This window comes from Salminus brasiliensis, chromosome 9, assembly GCF_030463535.1.
Source record: "Salminus brasiliensis chromosome 9, fSalBra1.hap2, whole genome shotgun sequence".
Taxonomy (NCBI): Eukaryota; Metazoa; Chordata; class Actinopteri; order Characiformes; family Bryconidae; genus Salminus; species Salminus brasiliensis.
The window spans coordinates 4,254,452-4,274,344 of NC_132886.1; the positions used below are offsets into that span (position 1 = coordinate 4,254,452).

The 19,893-nt window shown below is 41.7% G+C and overlaps 2 protein-coding genes across 3 annotated transcripts; both read left to right on the forward strand.

Annotated features, from left to right (window-relative positions):
- The first annotated feature begins 2,942 nt into the window (after positions 1-2,942).
- On the forward strand, positions 2,943-9,338 carry LOC140562832 (E3 ubiquitin-protein ligase TRIM39-like). Of its 2 annotated transcripts, XM_072688692.1 has the most exons (7): positions 2,943-3,185; positions 3,246-3,539; positions 5,606-5,701; positions 5,788-6,021; positions 6,117-6,242; positions 8,680-8,719; positions 8,797-9,338. In XM_072688692.1, the coding sequence occupies exons 1-7, from the start codon at positions 2,943-2,945 to the stop codon at positions 9,336-9,338; spliced, it is 1,575 nt and encodes a 524-aa protein (XP_072544793.1). The 2 variants fall into 2 exon arrangements, with proteins under 2 accessions (XP_072544793.1, XP_072544794.1); XM_072688693.1 differs by lacking the exons at positions 3,246-3,539; positions 5,606-5,701 and having other exon boundaries at positions 5,800-6,021; positions 6,117-6,264; positions 8,693-8,719.
- Positions 9,339-16,085: 6,747 nt separating this feature from the next.
- On the forward strand, positions 16,086-19,382 carry LOC140561920 (E3 ubiquitin-protein ligase TRIM39-like). The gene is made up of 6 exons (XM_072687190.1): positions 16,086-16,951; positions 17,046-17,141; positions 17,214-17,447; positions 17,542-17,689; positions 18,569-18,595; positions 18,704-19,382. Exons 1-6 carry the CDS (start codon positions 16,337-16,339, stop codon positions 19,243-19,245), a joined length of 1,662 nt encoding a protein of 553 aa, XP_072543291.1. The 5' UTR covers positions 16,086-16,336; the 3' UTR covers positions 19,246-19,382.
- Positions 19,383-19,893: the final 511 nt, after the last annotated feature.

Here is a 19,893-nt window from a genome sequence, read left to right on the forward strand (position 1 = left end):
GAACCCTTGAAAGGACAATTGGGGAAAAAACATGGATTTTTCTATAATGGGTAAACAAACTGCTGCCAGCAAAATTACTTTTTTCTTAAATCTACCTATTATTTTAATTTCACATTAATTATCCCAAGATGTCACCAATGCCATTCAGTATTATATCCCCAGGCTCATTGTCCATTTTTCAGGAGTGCTGCAAGTTCAGTGATTTGTACAATGGAATAGATATTGACCACTTGGAATTGTATATTGAACTTGCCCTCAAATACAAAGACATTGTTTTAGTGCTCATTAGCCGACATCATTATATTGTGATCTCTGCACATCTGTGCACCAATAACACCCAAAACACACCTTCTCTTACCTTAACCTCAGTCTCTATGGAAGGCTCTTGCTCCATAGTCGGGAGACTACTGTCCTCTCTGTGCCCAGCACCTGGCGAGAGCTCCTTGGTTCTCCTTCCATTACAAGGTTCAGCTGTCCATCATTAGTAAAGAAACAGGCTGGCAACATAAATTGCTCAGATGCCTGAAACAGTCTGTTGCTTTTTAAAAATGCTTTCTTAGAGCTCTCTGGTATAATGCAATGATATCTGTCTGTTGGCAAGAACAGAAACACTTTGTCTGGTGGGTGTGCAGCTGAACCGATGTGGGTGGCAGGGAAGCCCATCAGGTCAGGCCGGTCAAACTGGGCATTATCTGATTGGTTGGAATGGGCTGCTGCTGTTTGGTCTATAGTTGAATCAGATACATGTAATAACTTTGTTATTGAGTTTAAAGTTGTTTGACCATCCCCAACTGAGTTGAGAAGAAAGGGGACAGGGGTTTGAGACCATGTTTAACTAGTTGTACTATAGGTACTAGAGGGGCACCTCTAGTGCCCATAGCTTTGGAACAACTCAGGGGTGCCACCATATTCACTATGTTGGATTTAAGAAGTGCATATAGGGAAGAATTAGAGAGGAAGGTAAATGAAAAACTAGGGGACACTACGAGTACCTGGTAATGCTGTTTGGGTTACAGAGCACCCCTTCTGTGTTTCAGGCCCTGATTAAAAAAACCCTATCCTCCTTTCCACAGCTGCCCACGGTATTTCAAAATGAAGAGTGTTTGTTTCAGCATGTTTTGTGTGTTTGGCTGAAGACATTGTATCCAATAAGGGTAAATTGTCAATTTACTCAATTCATCTTACATTTAGGCGTGTCTGACAGCCTTTTCTCTAGTTACCGGTAATATATCAAGCTTCCTCTGAAGCTGAAATGATTGAGTTTAGCCTAATAACTTAATGTTAATATCAATCAGGGATAGAGTTTTTTTCAGACATGGTCATGCATCACAACTCTTTTGCAGGCTCGCCTGCCACTGTCTGTATTATTACATCCATTTATTTAGTGTAAGTCTACATTTACAATACATTTACATTTAAGGCATTTAGCAGACGCTCTTCTCCACTTACAAAAGTGCTTTGTTATTTACCCAAGAAAAACCTCAGCTAGTTAGAATAGACTAATAATTCAAAGATCCTCTAATCTTAGACTCTACTAAACACAAGTCAGTAAGGAGACCACTCTGCTATTCACCCAAGTCCTCTCAGAAGAGGAGGGTCTTCAGTCTGGGTTTGAAGACTGGCAAGCGTTGGACTCTGCTGTTCGGACACCCATGGGAAGTTCGTTCCACCACTTCGGTGCAGGACAGAAAAAAGTCTGGACGCTCGTCTTCCATGGATTTTGAGGGATGGCGGGTCGAGCCGAGCCGTACTTGAAGCTGGAAAGGCTCTTGGTGCAGATCAGGCTTTTGATCATTGCCATCAAGTACGGAGGGGCTGGCTGGTCCAGTCTTGGCTTTGTAGGCCAGAGTCAGGGGTTTGAATCTGATGACCTGGGCAGCAGCTACAGGAAGCCAGTGAAGAGAATGCAGCAGTGGAGTGACATGGCTGAACTTAGAAACATTGAAGATGAGAACTTCATAAGTTGCAGGGGTCTGATGGTGTGCAGAGGGAGACCAGCCAGAAGAGAGCTGCAGTGGTCAAGTCTTGAAGTGAGGAGAGACTGAACGAGCACCTGGGCGACTCTCTAGAGAGGAAGGGTGGAATTCTCTGGATGTTGTACAGAAGAAATCTGCAGAAACGAGTTACGTTTGCAACATGACTTGAGAACGATAACTGATCATCCATGACTACACCAAGGCTTCCAGCTTTTGTAGAAGGAGTGACCAGTGAGTTCCCAAAGGTGATGGCAAGATTGTTTTTTAGGTCCAGCAGTTCTGTCCGGGATGTACAGCAGCTCCGTCTTGCTGGGGTTGAGTTTGAGGTGGTGAGCCGCCATCCAAGAAGAGACATCAGTGAAGAGACGTCAGAAACCTGTGTGTCAGACGGTGTGAAAGAGAAGATGTGTTGAGTGTCATCGGTGTAACAGTAGTAAGAGAGTCCATGAGAGGATATCACTTAACCAAGATATCCTGCCCAACATATGGGCACAATTTATCATGAATCATGAAAAACCTGTGTGGCAGCTCATGGTGGGAGTGGTCTCATGATGTCACTTGAAGTGAAGGGACAGTTAAGATCTGCAGCACAAACCATATTTCAGTTCCTTTCAGCAGGACACAGTCTTCAGTTTGAAGCTTCCCCAGGCGTTCTTAGAGGAACTAAATCCACTGCAGGTAAAGTCCAAACACCTGTTAGTCAGCCTGTTTGTACCACAATATGTAAATGAGTAATTTACTTTAATAAAAATGGTTTAGCATTATTTTAGGTCCTACGCTAACTGTACATTATCTGATTTAGCTAGACAATGCTCTTACGTCAATGACCAGGTTTAAAAAACAGGCGTAACAGCCGGTGAAACGTGAAACTTTAATCAAGTTCATCACTGCTAAACTCCACTGGTTTTAACACATCTTTATTTCACAATTTATTTTTTCATGCTGTAGCGATCTTCTCAGTCAGCCATGGCTTCCTCCAGCAGTCTCCTGTCTGAAGATCAGCTCCTGTGCTCGATCTGTCTGGATGTGTTCACTGATCCAGTCTCTACTCCATGTGGACACAACTTCTGCATGGTGTGTCTCAGAGAGTGCTGGGACAGCAGCTTACACTGCCAGTGTCCAGTCTGTAGGACAGCATTCTCCACAAAACCTGAGCTCCGTGTGAACACGTTCGTCTCTGGACTGGCTGCTCAGTTTAAAAACTCAGAAGTTAATGTTCAGGCGAAAACCAGCAGAGCTCCAGAGAAACGTCCCTCCAAGCCTAGGAAGGTGCTGTGTGACTCCTGCAGTGAGGAGAAGATGGAGGCTGTGAAGTCCTGTCTGGACTGTGGGGTCTCTTACTGTAACACTCATCTGATGCCTCATCAAACTGCAGCTAAACTCAAGAAACACAAGCTGATGGATCCTGTGGAGAACCTGGAGGACTACATCTGCCATAAACATGACAGACCCCTGGAGGTGTTCTGTAGAGATGACCAGGTGTGTGTGTGTAAGTCCTGCTGTGAGACATACCACATGACTCACAAAACAGTGCTGATAGAAGAGGAGATTGCAGTAAAGAAGGTGAGGCTTTTAAATTGCACCTTATTAAGTATACCACATGTACAAAGCTTTGCAAAAGTTTTTTGAAGCTTACAAGAATCACCATAAAATGAATTTAATATAAAACATATTTATTTTATGAAAGAAAATATCATTAATGACTGAAAAAAAGCTGTTGGTATAAACTTTCAACCACTGTGCAGTGGAAGTGAGAAGCAAACACAGATATCTCTGCAATTAGCCTCCTTTTTGGATCTGGAAAAGTTCTCCTTTTCAAGCACTACTAATCAGACTGTGACTTCAGACCGAAGAGCATCAAGGATATTAGAGTTTAAATCACATACATGAACAAGAAAAAAAACAACTATTTTGAAAGTAGAACAATCTATCGATTATTGAAGAAAGTAATCAATATTCAGATTATGAATTGCTCAACCACCCAATAACTTGTATAACTATTCATTTTGAAATTAAGTTTGAGGTTCTTTTAAGTTTTTTTGCTAACTAACAATGAAAACGTATTAATTCATCCATTTTCCATCTTAATGAACTTTCCTACTAATATAAAATATGTTATTTAATGTATATATTTCATAATCATAAAATATACTATATTCATAAATATAGTTTTATTTAAAAAATAAGTGAGAATTTAAAAACCAATGATGTTTAAAGTAGCAGCAATAAAATATAACACAACTAAATCTAAATCAGTTTCTCATATTTTTTCAGATCAACAAAAAAGACAAAAGGGAGATAAATATGAGAATTTTGTGTGAATTTTAGCCTCTGTTTGAAAGTATTATTTGTTGCTGCTACGCTTCTATAAGTGACTTTTATTTTGACAGGGTCTGGTTGAGACACAATTTTACAGAGTCTTGTGTAACCAGCAAGCTCATTAGACTGTTGTAGAAGGACAGGACTTATTTGTAACCAGCAAGCTGATTGGCTCCTTTTGGTAAAGGGCGGGACTTTATCTTTAAACAGACGCCCAATTATATTTCAACCAGTGGCTGGCCTCCTCATTAATAATGTCTCTGGGTCGACTTGCTTGAAGATTTGTCCTGTTTGTGATCAGTATTCCACATTGTTATGTTTGAACTTTGCCTTTAAACCCATAGTTCACATTTATACCACACTGTTACTAGTTAGGGCTCATTTTGTTGTCGATATTAGTTTACTAAGTCGATTAATCACGACACCCCTGCTACAGTATAATATTCAAGTGTTTGCATCTTCCAGTAAGCATTGCTGGATCAGGTGTGCAGAACTGGAAGTCTTACTGTACCGTATAGGCAATGCCTGGATAGGACCGTCACTCAAAACTTTGCTTCAGAACAAGAGAGAGACTAAAGTCAGTTCAATAAAGAGTTAAAGTATGGGAGTGGCAGCATCACGTTGTGGGGATGGTTTTCCTCAGCAGAGACAGGACATAATTTCTGTTAAAACTGAAGGATGGATAAAAGGTGCTTTAAGTCAAGTCAAGTCAAGTGGGTTTTTATTGTCATTTCAACTACATACAGAGTACACAGTGAAACGAACCAACGTTCCTCCAGGACCATGGTGCAACATAGACACAGTGCATACAAAACACAAGTGCAGCACAGTACAAGTGCAGACAGACAATACAACACAATACAGACAAAGAATAATAAATAAATGAAGGGTAGTAGTTAGCTAACCTTAGTCCTTTCTACAGGACAATGAGCCCAAATATAAGACCAAACAATAGTGTCTGAAAAACAAAAGGGTGATGTTCTACAGTTAAGTCAAAGTTCTGATCACTGTCATGTCCAGAACATGTGGCACTGTTTGAAACTTGTGGTCTACAACTAACTTGAACCACCTGTAGCAGATCTGCAGGACGAATGGGTAACAATCCTTCTCAAACAGTGAACAAAGCTGGTACTCGGGGGCTGAATACTTATGCAAGCAGCATTTTTTAGTAGATTTGCTGATAAATAATTAATGTCATCATAGATCACCAATTTGGGTTCCATAATGGGCCATGTTGGTTTTCACCAGGTTCTTCACACTCACACACTCTCTGTAATGGTGGTTTGATATAATGTGTGTTCTGGTTCCAGACTCAGCTGGGGAAGAAACAGGCAAAAGTTCAGCAGTTGATCCAGGACAGACGTCAGAAGATTAAGGAAATCCAACTTTCTGTAGACCTCAAAAAAGTGAGTTCTAACCGAGTCTCCACAAGGTCTGAATCTGTACCCTGCAGTCAATATTAAGTAAATGAATGTTCATCATCCTCCATTAGAAAAGCACAGAGAAGGAGAAAGCAGACAGTATGGAGGTCTTTAGAGCTCTGCTGCGCTGCATTGAGAGAAGCCAGGCTGAGCTGCTGGAGGTGATGGAGGAGAAGCAGAAAGCAGCAGAGAGGCAGGCTGAAGAGTTCATTAAAGAGCTGGAGCAGGAAATCACTGAGCTAAAGAGGAGAGACACTGAGCTGGAGCAGCTCTCCCACACTGAGGACCACCTCCACCTCCTACAGGTCAGAGTCCCTCTGTTTCTCAGTAGTAATGCAGTCCAGCACAGGACAGCACTGACCATGCTGAGGGGTCTCTCCTCTCTCCTGCTGTACTGTAGATTTACCCGTCCCTCTGCAGACCCCCACACACCAAGAACTGGACTGACGTCAGTGTTGGCCCTCATCTGAGTGTGGAGAGTCTGAGGAAATCACTGTCTCGGCTTCAGGAAGCTCTTAATGAGGAGATGGAGAAGGCTGTTGTAATTGGTAAGTATGTACTGGTGAACATTGCTGGTAAAATTCTGGTTAGGGTAAGGGTCCCTTGTGCTGCCATGACAGATCTTACCATTCCAGATATGTACAAGACCTCCACAAGACCTCTGAAGGTGTCCTGTGGTATCTATCACCAAGATGTTCACATGTTAAGCCTATAAATTGTGAGGTGGGACCTCCATGAGAATCTGTGAGCCTTGGATACCCAAGAACCTGCTGCCATTTAACAGGTGGTTCCTTTCTTGAACCACTTTTGGTAGGTACTGACCACTGCACTGTTTTGTAGATGTTCTGACCCAGCCGTCTAGAACGTTACAGTTTGATTCTTGACTGCATTTTACACATCACCTTCAAGAACCCACTCTTCACTTGCTGTCTAATATATCCACCCATTGACAGGAGTTATGTTTATGTTTTTATTAATGTTATGATTTCCTTTCACTTATGTTTTATTTGTATTGTTTTTTGGGACCAGCACTGACCCCATCAAGAACAGCGTTTCCTGAATGTGTGGAATGTTGTTATGCAGGAACACTTGCAGGCGATAAGTCGTTCTTCTAATGAAGATTTGTATCTATATAGGTTGTCACGAGATACTGTTTGACGCTCAGAGCCGATATGATCACTCTCTGTCTCGTCTACAGACCACAGTGTGCCTTTTCTTGTCATTGTAAAAAACGAAACTGGGTTAGAACTAGATCCAGTTATTACAATGCTTTTTTTTAAGTGAAGCTCAGAACCCCTCTGACTTATGGACCAAACTCTGAGTGCAAATGACTTTGGGTCTAGAACTCAAGAACTTTACATTCATCTTTATAAAAGTCCAGGTACCCTTAAAATACCCCTAATATGTGTCCAAACAATCAGCAACCAAGTAAGTAAATATCCACCTAGTATCCTAAGTAGCCACCTTGACCACAAAAATAACTGATGCTCACAAAGCAGGAGAAGCTGATCATGGGAACGGTGGAGGTCTGAAAGACCAAGAGAACTTTTCAAGCGAAATGCTCTTAGGACTCCAATATGTGTTTAAAAATGACTTGTTAATGTCCTCACTACAAAATCCTTTTTATTTTCATTAAAATTTTGTTTAATTTGAACTGTTCAGCTATAATAAGCAAAACATTTTTTAATGAAAATAACAACTCTCCAAAGTGCTGGCTATAGATATGACTTTACATAATAAAAATAATGTTTTTAACATTATTAACATTTTAACATTTTTATAAATTGAATATTTTACCTTGACGTCATTAAATGATTTTGAAAAGTAGACATTAATTAATCAATGAAGGGTTTAATTAATTAATTAACATAGATTTTGTAAAAAAAAAAAAAGGATACTGGATGTGTCACATGGCAACACATGTGGTAGTGTGTTTTAAAGGGCACACTACATGAACACACACAATGCAGACAGTACGAACTGAATTGAAAAAAGAAGGAATGGACAGTTTGTGTAGATTAGGGTTTTGCAATTTCGAGTTTGATTAGTTTAATTAGCAGTGGGTGGGCTGTTAGGTGCACAGGGAGCATTTCAATTTGCAGACCACCAGCAAATTCTGGAAGCAAACATCACACCATCTGTATACAAGATCATTCTAAAAAGAGGACAGCTTCGACAGCAGGACAGGGATCCTAAACACACCTCAAAATCCAGGTTTTGCTATGGCCCTCACAGTACCCCAACCTAAACATCATCGAAATTCAACAAGCCTCAAAAGAGCAATGCAGCTAGACAAAGCAGTACTTTAGAACTAGAAGTCTTCTACAGGAGGAATGGGTGGACATCCTCCAAACAAGAACTAAAAGACCTTTATCTGATACAAAAAAAGCAAAATATAACATTTGCAAATAGTAATGATGTTTTACACAAAAATATATCTATTTTGTTATTGAAGTTATAAGTTAACCATAACATTAGTACATTAGTATTGATTAGATTTATTATGCGCCACCACAACATATCTAATCATTTTAAGCATAAACATCACAAGACATCTGAAGAAGTCAACAATACATTAGCAGCAGATCCTATAAGTCCTGTAAGTTGAGCGTCAATGCTCCTTATGTGCCCATGACCATCACCGGTTCACTGGTTGTCCTTCCTCTGAGCTCTTTTGGTATGTACTGCATTTTCTGCATGTCAGAAACACCCCACAATACCTGTCTGAATAGGTATGTTTTGATCTAGTCATCTAGACATCACAATATGACTCTTGTCACTTGCTGACCTAATATATCCACCTATTGATAGGAGCCACTGTAGATGTAGATCAATGTTTTTCACTATATGCTGGTGACCTAGACCTATCAAAGGTCTAGAGGCATGGCTAGTGGCACCTGAAACATCATACAATGCTGTTCATACTAATCAGACCTTTAAAAAGACATTCTGACTGCAATATTCTTCTCCAAACAGAACTGAAGAGGATTCAGCAACATACAGGTGTGTGTTTTACTGATCACATGACTAAATATATGTCATTTCAGGATACTTTTGCTATAAACTGTGTTTCTCTCCAGTGGACGTGACTTTGGCTGCTGATACAGCAAATCCCTACCTGGTCCTGTCAAACGACGGTAAACAGGTCACCTGTGGAGACAGAGAACGGAACGTCTCTGACAACCCAGAGAGGTTTGATCGTTGTCCCTGTGTGCTGGGACAGGAGGGGTTCTCCTCCGGAAGATGTTACTATGAGGTGCAGGTCAGAGGGAAGACTGACTGGGATTTAGGAGTGATTAGACAGTCCAGTCACAGGAAAGGGATGATTACCGCCAGCCCTAAGGACGGTTACTGGATGGTGTTTTTGAGAAATGGGACTGAATACGCTACTGTGGACTCTTCCTTAGTCCGTCTCTCCTTGAAGCAGGCTCCCCAGAAGGTGGGGGTGTTTGTGGATTATGAAGAGGGTCTGGTCTCCTTCTATGATGTTGGGACAAGGTCTCATATCTACTCTTTCACTGGTCAGTCTTTCACTGAGAAACTCTATCCATTATTCAGCCCTTATCTCAGTTATGGAGGTAGAAACTCAGCTCCACTGATCATCACACCTGTTCAACTTTAGAACCGAGGATAATTTGTAAATACATGTTTTGTACAGCACCCAAATACTTTTACTGACCCCATTATAACACAGTTCCTATACTGATTTTATTTAGATAAAGGGATTGTAAATGATCAATTATAGCTGTCAAAGCCTAATTTACTTCCATTGCAAGTTGTTAACCAATGACCTCCTTAAAACCCCAAATGGTTCCCTAAAAAGGCTTAAGTTAATTTTGCTCAAAAGGGCCGGCAGTTTCCTGTCTTACTTTGTACTATCAAAGTAAAAAAGGTCAAAGAACTTTTTACCTTGTAGTTATTCAATGAACTTAAATGTCAATAAAAACTATGAAAAATCGAGAGTTTATATATATATAACCTCAAAATCCAGGTTTTGCTGTGGCCCTCACAGTACCCCAACCTAAACATGATTGAAATTCTACAGACCTCAAAAGAGCAATGCAGCTGAGAAAGCAGTACCTTAGAACTACAAGTCTTCTACAGGAGGAATGGGTGGACATCCTCCAAACAAGAACTAAAAGACCTTTATCTGATACAAACATAACATTTGCAAATAATAATAATGTTTTACACAAAAATATATATATTTTTTATTGAAGTTATAAATTAATCATAACATTAGTACTTCAATATTAGTGCCGAACATTGAGTAGATTTCTTATGCGCCACCACAACATATCTAATCATTTAAAGCATGAACATCACCAGACATCTGAGGATGTCCTGTGTTATCTGGCAACAAGACATTAGCAGCAGATCCTGTAAGTCCTGTAAGTTGAGACGTGAAGCCTCAATGAGCATCAATGCTCCTTATGTGCCCATGAGCATCACCGGTTCACTGGTTGTCCTTCTTCTGAGCTCTTTTGGTGTGTACTGCATTTTCTGCATACCAGAAACACCCCACAATACCTGTCTGAATAATTATGGGGATGTTTTGATCTAGTCATCTAGACATATATATGCATTTGCATACATTTATTTACCTGGGATCTGTTTCATTAATTTAGTAAACATGATCCATGTTGAACTTATGTGATGCAGTGGGCTCTACTTGATTATGCTGAAAATTACATTGGTTAACATGGGCGAGAATGTAGGATGAGCAATTATGTATAAGTGTTGAGCCTTAATGAATTTATCATTGGATTTTGTAAGGGAGTGGAATCTTTTACCTTTTGGTTCTGTCTGATGTTATGTTTGAGTAGTTATGTCTTTTTATTATCTATTTTTTATTAAGTTAACTTTCTTTTGGTGAACAGTCGATATGTTATTTTGTTAGACAAAAGCCTTTTTTCTTCAGAAGTAAATAAACATCTTACATTAATTGTCTTGTGTGTTCTGTCATTTGGAAATGAGGCATATTGGATGGGTTTCAACCCCAAGAAGCTTGAGTCTGGATGGTCAGTCTGCATGGCTGTATTCCAGGATACATAACACAGGAAGGCTTCAACTTGCACTCATGGTCCACAAATCATAACAGGGGTATCAGCAGCAGTACATGCCTTTCCTAACTACACTCTAAAACTAAAGGTGCTACAGAAGGTTATTTGAGAAATGCTATAGAAGAACCACTTTTGGTCCCATAAAAAGCCATTTTTGTAACAGATGTGACCTTTTAATCTGTAAATAAACCTTTGCATCAAAAGAAAGTTTATTGGGTCATTAAATGTTCTTCACTCTCACACTCATCTCCATGCTAAACCTAGTTCTTAATGAAATCCAAAGTGGTTCTTCTATGGCATCACTTAAAGGACCACTTGTAGCTCCTTTATTTTTAAGTTGTAGTGTATATACATTGGCTCTGCGGGTGTTTAATAAAGTGAGGCCCATGGGTTAGACTTAAAAAAGGAGAATGGATTCCCAGGCCTAACTTGGTAAAACCATACATGAACTGAACAAATATAGGAGGTGGTTTAGGTTGAACATACTTTCCATAGTATGTGACGGTTGATTTACACCCCTCGTGGAGTTAGACAAGTCAAGTCAAGTCAAGTGGGTTTTATTGTCATTTCAACTACATACAGAGTACACAGTGAAACGAAACAACGTTCCTCCAGGACCGTGGTGCAACATAGACACAGTGCAGACAGAACACAAGTGTAACACAATACAAGTGCAGACAGACAACACAACACAGTACAGACAGAGAATAATAAATAATTGGGGGTAGTGTGCAAATTATGCAGTGTGCAATAGATATTGAGTCCAGTGAGGTAGTAAAGTTATTTGTGCAAATGCTTTGTGCAAAAATGCTTCCCATACTGTCTGGGGTAAATGGTTGGTGAGAGAGAGAGAGAGAGAGAGAGAGAGAGAGAGTGCATGTAACAGAAAAGACATCAGTTCAGAAGTTGAGTTGAGTTGAGAAGTCTGATGGCTTCTGATGGCTATTGCAGAGCCTGGTTGTGTTGGACCGGATGCTGCGGTACCTTCTGCGGCACCAGTGACATCCTATATATGGAAACAGTGCAACAACACATGACCTGTAGAAGGGTATAAAACGTGAGATGTTCCTTTGTCTAGAGGGAGAGCAGAGGGGCACAAAGAATTGACAGGCTCTCTCCACACTGGACTTTTGATTGGAATAAAATGTTTCATTATTGCAAATGAAAGACGGTGGTCACGAGTCTCCTTTCAAGAGAAGTCCTTCCAAGAACACCTCAAAGTGAATGATAGCTTCAAGAAAAAGCATTAGTGAGTGATCTGATTCCAGAGACTCTCTATTCTAATGTTTCATATCTCTTAGCAATCATAACAATTACACTGTGTGAGCCACACTGGTCCAGATCAACATGATTCCTCCATGTGCTTACTCCTGAAAAACACATCACTTTCTTTTCCCTCTTATTTTTAGGCTTTTTGATTTTTTTTCCACCCACAGACAATTTTTTAAAACATAGTTTTTCTCTGAGCATTACATGACACTCCCATGCTAATGCTGCTGTTTCTGAATCTCACTCCTGAGTTCTTGAAGCTTTCTGTCTGAATGCCTGTTTTGTCACAGGCTAATTAAACAGTAAACCCAGTCATTAATCAGTTTACTGCTTGATGTCAACATTTTTAAAAAGCTGCATCCACACAAAAACACTGAAAACAGAGCTCCCAATTCAGCTCAGTTCAATTCAATTATATACAATGCTTTTCGCAATGAAAGTTGTCACAAAGCAGCGTTAAGAGATCTGGGTGTGAGTCTCTTTTGATCAAGCCAGGGGAGATGTGTTTTTCAGAGGGATCTGCCCCAGGACACTACACATTCTGGCCACCAGAGGTCGATGTCACCAGAATTTTAGTTACCGCCCCACTTCCTGTCCTTCTCACCTGAATTTCATTTCTCTGCAATTACCTTCCCTTTAAAAAGACCTTTCTTGCCCTTCAGTTTTGTCACTGCTGTGGGTTTTTGGTTGCACCCTGTTCAGGTAATCCTGGACAGTCCAGACTTTGTTTGTGACTGTTTTGTGTTTTCCTGTTTTTCAGTATTTCCTGCTCCCTGGATCCTTTTTGACCTTCCTGCTTCATGGTTGTTGGTGGTACTCTTGTGTTTACACTTTAAGTGTTCAAAAAGTGCAAGAACCATTATCCCTTGCCACTCATGTGTGGGGCAGTGGTGGCTCAGCGGTTAGAGCGCTGGGATATCGATAATAGGGTTGTGGGTTCGATTCCCTCTCTGCTCCCCGGGCGCTGGAGTTGGCTGCCCACCGCTCTGGGTGTGTGTGTGTACTCACTGCCCCTAACACATGTGTGAGTGTGTGTTCACTACCAGATGGGTTAAATGCGGAGGACACATTTCGCTGTACAGTGTACACTGTACAGTGACAAATACATGCACCTTTATCATGTCTATGGCAATAGAACAGGTCATTATGAATATGTAGTGATGCCATATGGACTAATTAATGCCTTAACTGGTCTAACCCCTTTCTAATGTGTGCTAGGGTATCAGCTTCTTTCCCTGGTCTCGGGAACCCTCAGAAGTACCTGCCGTAGATGAATGGATGACTACAAATGAACAGACATGAGAGGTGCTCCAAAGGGCAGTCCAGAGCCGTCGTCCTGCATCTGTCTACAGAGCAGGACAGAGGGTGTGGTTCTAATGGCCTTCAGTTACCCTCAGTTACAGGATAGCCCCTTCTCATGTGTCTCTCTAGAAATTGTTGTGCCTACAAATTCCCTCCTCGTACCTCCTGCTGACCCTCCTTCTTCTCTGGACATTGATGGGCAACCCACGTACATCGTCAGGAAGGTTTTGGACTCTTGCCGGCATGGCCCCCACCTTCAGTATCTGATAGACTGGGTGGGCTATGGACTAGAGGAGCAGTCATGGGTCAGCGGGGAGGACGTCCTTGATCCCTCGCTCCTCTCAGATTTCCATCGGGTACAGGCCGATCCGGATGCTACCTAAGGATAGGCCTCAGGATTCTGGTTCTTCAGTGTCTGGAGCCGCCTGTCGGAAGGAGGGGGGGTTCTGTCAGGGTCAGGTTTTTGTTAATACACTTCCAATCCCTCTCACCTGAATCCCATATCTCTGCAATCGTCTTCCCTTTTAAAAGCCCTTCCTTATTTTTGAGGAGCATTAACAGATGTCACTTTTGTGTTTTTTGGGCTCACCCTGTTCAGGTAGTCCTGGACTTTTTTGACTGTTTTCCTTTTTGACCTTCTTGCTTCATGGTTGTGAACTCCTGGCAGTACCTGTGTTTTTTGTACACTTTCTGGACATTCTTAGTGTAGATTTGAGTCAGGGCAATCTCAAGCCCCTGCCCACAGGCCCATATAAGGACTTCCACTTTACTTCCTGTTCATTTGTGTTTATTCATTGTTCATGAGTTGCACCTGGGACTGGGAGCATTTAAGGAGCTCTATGACAGCCACTCCTGGCCGTGAATTAAGTCTTCTTGACTCTCCGTGATACCCCATGTGTTGGTGGCATGTTCAGGTTTGGCTTGCCTCATTTTCTAGTCCAGCTACCCCTGTATGTTCAGAGTCTATTTATTACACATTGCACAATTTGCACACTACCGGCAATTATTTATTATTCTCTGTCTGTACTGTGTTGTCTGTCTGCACTTGTTTGTTTGTGTTGCACTTGTGTTTTGTATGCACTGTCTATGTTGCACCATGGTCCTGGAAGAACGTTGTTTTGTTTCACTGTGTACTCTGTATGTAGTTAAAATGACAATAAAACCCACTTGACTTGACTTGAGCACGGCTCTAGATCTAGTCTTCTGTTATTAGTCAAGAGATATAGTCTGGTCTAAGAGGCAAGCATACTCAGGTCAGGTTTTCTAGTCATGCAGCTGGCTCCCCAGCTACCCCTATGTTCAAAGCTCTGGATCAAGCTTATAAGTACCCCTGTTGTCCAAGATAGGCTTGTTAGCTTATCTTGTGGCTTAAGTTCAGACCCCTCTTTAGTTCACCCTCTTGTTATTATTCCCGCTCAGCTCCCTGCTCCTCCCAGTCCCAGGTTTGTATTTTTGCCACATTCTGTTGTGTTCCCCGTTTTGATCCTTAGTTTTATGCCCTTTGTTTTCTGTTGGCACCTGCTTTGTATTTGTTACGTTTAATAAACGTTCTTGCTTTGATTCCATCTCTGCAAGTGTTCATCCCTACTTGTCTGGCCGTACACACCATGACATTTGTACCTTTTTGAACTTGATTTTTCTCTGTTTTCTGTTAGTCTTTGAGGTCACTTCAACATTCACATCACTCTACAAGAAAGGCCAGAGCAGACTCTACCTGCTGAGGAGATTGAGGTCCTTTGGAGTGCAGGGAGCTCTCCTGAGGATGTTCTTCGACACAGTGGTGGCATCTGCCATCTTCTATGGAGTGGTCTGCTGGGGCAGTAGCATCTCGATGGCAGATAAGAAGAGACTGGACAAACTCATAAAGAGGGCCAGCTCTGTCCTGGGGTGCTTCTTAGACCCAGTGCAGGTGGTGGGAAAAAGGAGGATGACAACCAAGCTGGCATCCATGCTGGAGAACAGCTCCCATCCCATGCATGAGACTCTGGCAGCACTGGGCAGCTCCTTTAGCGACAGGCTGCTTCACCCCAAGTGTGTGAAGGAGGGGTATCGCAGGTCCTTCCTTCCTGCTGCCGTCAGACTGCACAACCAGCACTGCTCCCAGCGGACCACATACACACACACTTAACTACACACACATGTTCATGTTCAGGGAATACTATGTGCAATATCCCACCCCCATGTGCAATTAAGAGTTTTTTGCTGTAAATAATATTGTTTATTGCTTTTTTATTCTTATTTATATTGTGTATATAGTGTAAATTATTTATCTAATTTTTTGTAACTGAGTGTCTTGCTATCCCTTTCTGCTGTTACACTGTGAATTTCCCCACTGTGGGACTAATAAAGGACTATCTTATCTTATCTAATTACCTACATATTTTTACTAAAGGATGATTGTTTATTTAATTATTTGTTTGATATATTAAATAAAGCTGCATGTAGGAACACTTTCATTCAGTTGGTAAAGTTTAGTCACCACCTGTTGGCCAAAACATGGACATGCAACAAACCATCCTCATGACATGGTGGGAGTGACCTCATGATGTCACTTCAGGGAGAAACGAAAGTTAAGCAAAGCTTTTTCCTGAACAGAACTCAGCTCCTTTCAGCAGGACAGAATCTCTCATCTGAAGGTGTTTCAGTCAGCTAAACTCCACAGCTAAACTCTGAAGGAGCAGAAAACCTGGACAAGGGAGAAGAAGAAAAGCTGGTGATGCCTCTTAAGTGTTCCTCCTGTTTCTGCTGAACATCCTTCCTATTCAGCTCATTTCTAACATTCACTGTTGAAGTTTGATCATTTTTCTGAAGCTGTTCAAACTGCTCTGAGATGCTCACTTCTATTCTCCACCTCAAGCTGTCCCTTTACTTTAGTCACAGAGTGCAGGTTTAACAGGTAGAAGGTGGAGCTGATCAGTCAGGAGAATGGAATTGATTGGGAAAACTGTGGAGTTGTGTTCATTCACTGACTAAGAATTATTATGGGATGATTTCTGTGTTTCCTCAGTCAGTCATGGCTTCCTCCAGCAGTGTCCTGTCTGAAGATCAGCTCCTGTGCTCGATCTGTCTGGATGTGTTCACTGATCCAGTCTCTACTGCATGTGGACACAACTTCTGCATGGTGTGTCTCAGAGAGTGCTGGGACAGCAGCTCACACTGCCAGTGTCCAGTCTGTAAGAGAGAATTCCTTCAAAGACCTGAACTGTCTGTGAACATGTTCATCTCTGGACTGGCTGCTCAGTTCAAGAGCTCAGTTCAGGTGAAGTCCAGCAGAGCTCCAGAGAAACGTCCCTCCAAACCTAAGAAGGTGCTGTGTGTCTACTGCAGTGAGGAGAAGCTGGAGGCTGTGAAGTCCTGTCTGGACTGTGGGCTCTCTTACTGTAACACTCATCTGATGCCTCATCAAACTGTAGCTAAACTCAAGAAACACAAGCTGATGGATCCTGTGGAGAACCTGGAGGACTACATCTGCCAGAAACATGAGAGACCCCTGGAGCTGTTCTGTAGAGACGACCAGACGTGTGTGTGTCAGTTCTGCACTGAGACAGACCACAAGACCCACAGCACTGTTCCTATAAAGGAGGAGAGTGGAGAGAAGAAGGTGAGAGATTTTCAGACTGAGAATTATTAACACTAAACTTCTAATAAAATTTACCCCTTTAAAAGATTGATCATACTTTGCCTGATAATCACAGACTCAGCTGGAGAAGACACAGGCAGAAGTTCAGCAGATGATCCAGGAGCGACTGGAGAAGATTGAGGAGATCAGGCTCTCTGTAGAGATCAATAAAGTGAGTCCTTTAACCATCAATCAGTTAAAATAGATAAATACTTTTATATGAATGTTCATCATCCTCCATTAGAAAAGCACAGAGAAGGAGAGAGCAGACAGTGTGGAGGTCTTCAGAGCTCTGCTGCGCTGCATTGAGAGAAGCCAGGCTGAGCTGCTGGAGGTGATGGAGGAGAAGCAGAAAGCAGCAGAGAGGCAGGCTGAAGAGTTCATTAAAGAGCTGGAGCAGGAAATCACTGAGCTAAAGAGGAGAGACACTGAGCTGGAGCAGCTCTCCCACACTGAGGACCACCTCCACCTCCTGCAGGTCAGAGCCCCTTGTTTCTCAGTAGTAATGCAGTCCAGCAATGGACAGCACTGCCCATGCTGAGGGGTCTCTCCTCTCTCCTGCTGTACTGTAGATTTACCCGTCCCTCTGCAGACCCCCACACACCAAGAACTGGACTGACGTCAGCGTTGACCCTCATCTGAGTGTGGAGAGTCTGAGGAGAGCTCTGTCTCAGCTTCAGGGAGATCTCAGTGAGGAGATGGAGAAGGTTCCTGAGATCAGTAAGTTGTTAATGATCATTAAGAGTCATTAAACTACAAAGATAAAAGTATGGTCGTAAACCCTGACCCACATTCAGTGTGAAACACAGTGGGTGAAAGCGGTATCTTTTAGAGCTCACCCTTGCTTTTCCGGGATGTTAGATCTCTGATTTTATTGTCTTTATGTCTCTTTATGTCTGTTTATGTAATGCACTTTGAATTGCCACTGAACAAGCCTGGCCTTGCAGATCTTACAGTGGGATTCACACTCTAAAAAATAAGAAACACTTCTAGTTCCATTAGGATGGAGCGCTAAAAGTTAAAGCTTTCATCCACTGAACAGCAGCCGTAACTGATTCAGCCCTCACTTTGACGTAAAATCAACCCTCTAAGCTGTTAATCAATACCTGAGATATTCATGGAGCAAACTTTCTAAAAACCTCTGAAGTATTGATAAAGCTTAGGAGCATGTAGATGCCATATGAATAAAAATTCAATTAAATTAAGGATTAAAAACATGAAACTAAGAATCTTAGCCATTGTGGAGCCATAGTGAGACAGTTACAGTAGAAATCCTGCATTCCTCTGGATTGTTCATCTTGTGGATGTAATTTACAACATGATGCATAATTTAAATATGTAATTACACACATCTAACCATAAGCTGAGATTGATAGTATTTCCATATGTATGACAGTATAATAACTCTTTATTCAGCTGTTAATAATTAGCTGTAGTTACATGGTTATTACACTGCTATCAGAGCACTGTAGCTCTTTTCCACATGCAGCACTGTCCTGTGTATCCTCCAGTGTTAATGAGGTATTCTGGTTTATACTAATTACACAACTGTAAATGAAACTAATGAATGAATGTGCTTTATTTTCCTTTTCCAAACAGAACTGAGGAGAATTCAGCAGCATGCAGGTGTGTGGGCTCTCACTGATCACATGATTAACTACCTGTGTCTTCTCCATTACATGCTGTATGATCTTAAACCTGATTTAAACTGATTTACTTAAAATCCTCTCTCAGTGGACGTGACTCTGGATCCTGATACAGCTCATCCTGAACTCCTCCTGTCTGATGATGGGAAACAGGTCACATGTGGAGACAAACGACAGAATGTTCCTGATCATCCAGAGAGGTTTAATCGTTGTGTCTGTGTGCTGGGGAAAGAGGGGTTCTCCTCAGGGAGATTTTACTATGAGGTGCAGGTCAGAGGGAAGACTCAGTGGCTTTTAGGAGTGACCAGAGAGTCCAGCAACAGGAAGGGACAGATTACACCTAGCCCTGAGGATGGATACTGGACATTATTACTGAGGAATGAGACTCAGTATAGAGCAGCAGCCAGTCCATCTGTCCCCCTCTCCTTGAAGCAGGCTCCCCAGAAGGTGGGGGTGTTTGTGGATTATGAGGAGGGTCTGGTCTCCTTCTATGATGTTGAGACCAGATCTCATATCTACTCTTTCACTGGTAAGTCTTTCACTGAGAAGCTCTATCCGTTCTTTTGTCCCAGTCTCTGTTATAGAGGTAAAAACTCAGCTCCACTGATCATCACACCTGTCCAACTTTAGAAATGAGGTCCTTTTCCTACTTAAATACATCAAAGTCATCTTCAGATGGAAACACTTGTAAATAAAAGCTACAAAAATACAAGGAATGAAATAATGTAATAATCTGTTACATAAATAAATACACCAAATCTGCTGTACAGTGTCTCCATGTGAGTTTATATACTCTTTCTACTGTAAATCAGCACAACAGAATGTATTATACAGCGCCCCCTGCTGGAAGATTGTAATAACTCATAATAAAGAAGCATCAGGATCAGGTTCAGTGCTCTCAGTGTGTTACACTGATGAGGAAGGTGTGTTAGTGAGTGCACACATTTAAACATACAATGACTGAACACACCTGATTCACACACACAATTCGGCCTTCGCCTTTTTAACCCATCTGTGCAGTGAACTCACACACTCACACTACTGAAACACACACACTCACAGCGAGCACATGTTCCCCGAGAGGTGGGCACAGGTATCAAACCCACAACCCTGTTATCAATAACCCGGTGCTCTAACCCACTTAGCCACCACTTCCCTTACATTATCCACGGATTCATATCCTGAAGAGGATGACAATGCCCACATCCACATGACATGAGAACTGCATAGGAACATAATATAGATAAAATGTTATTCATATACGATACCCAATCTCGA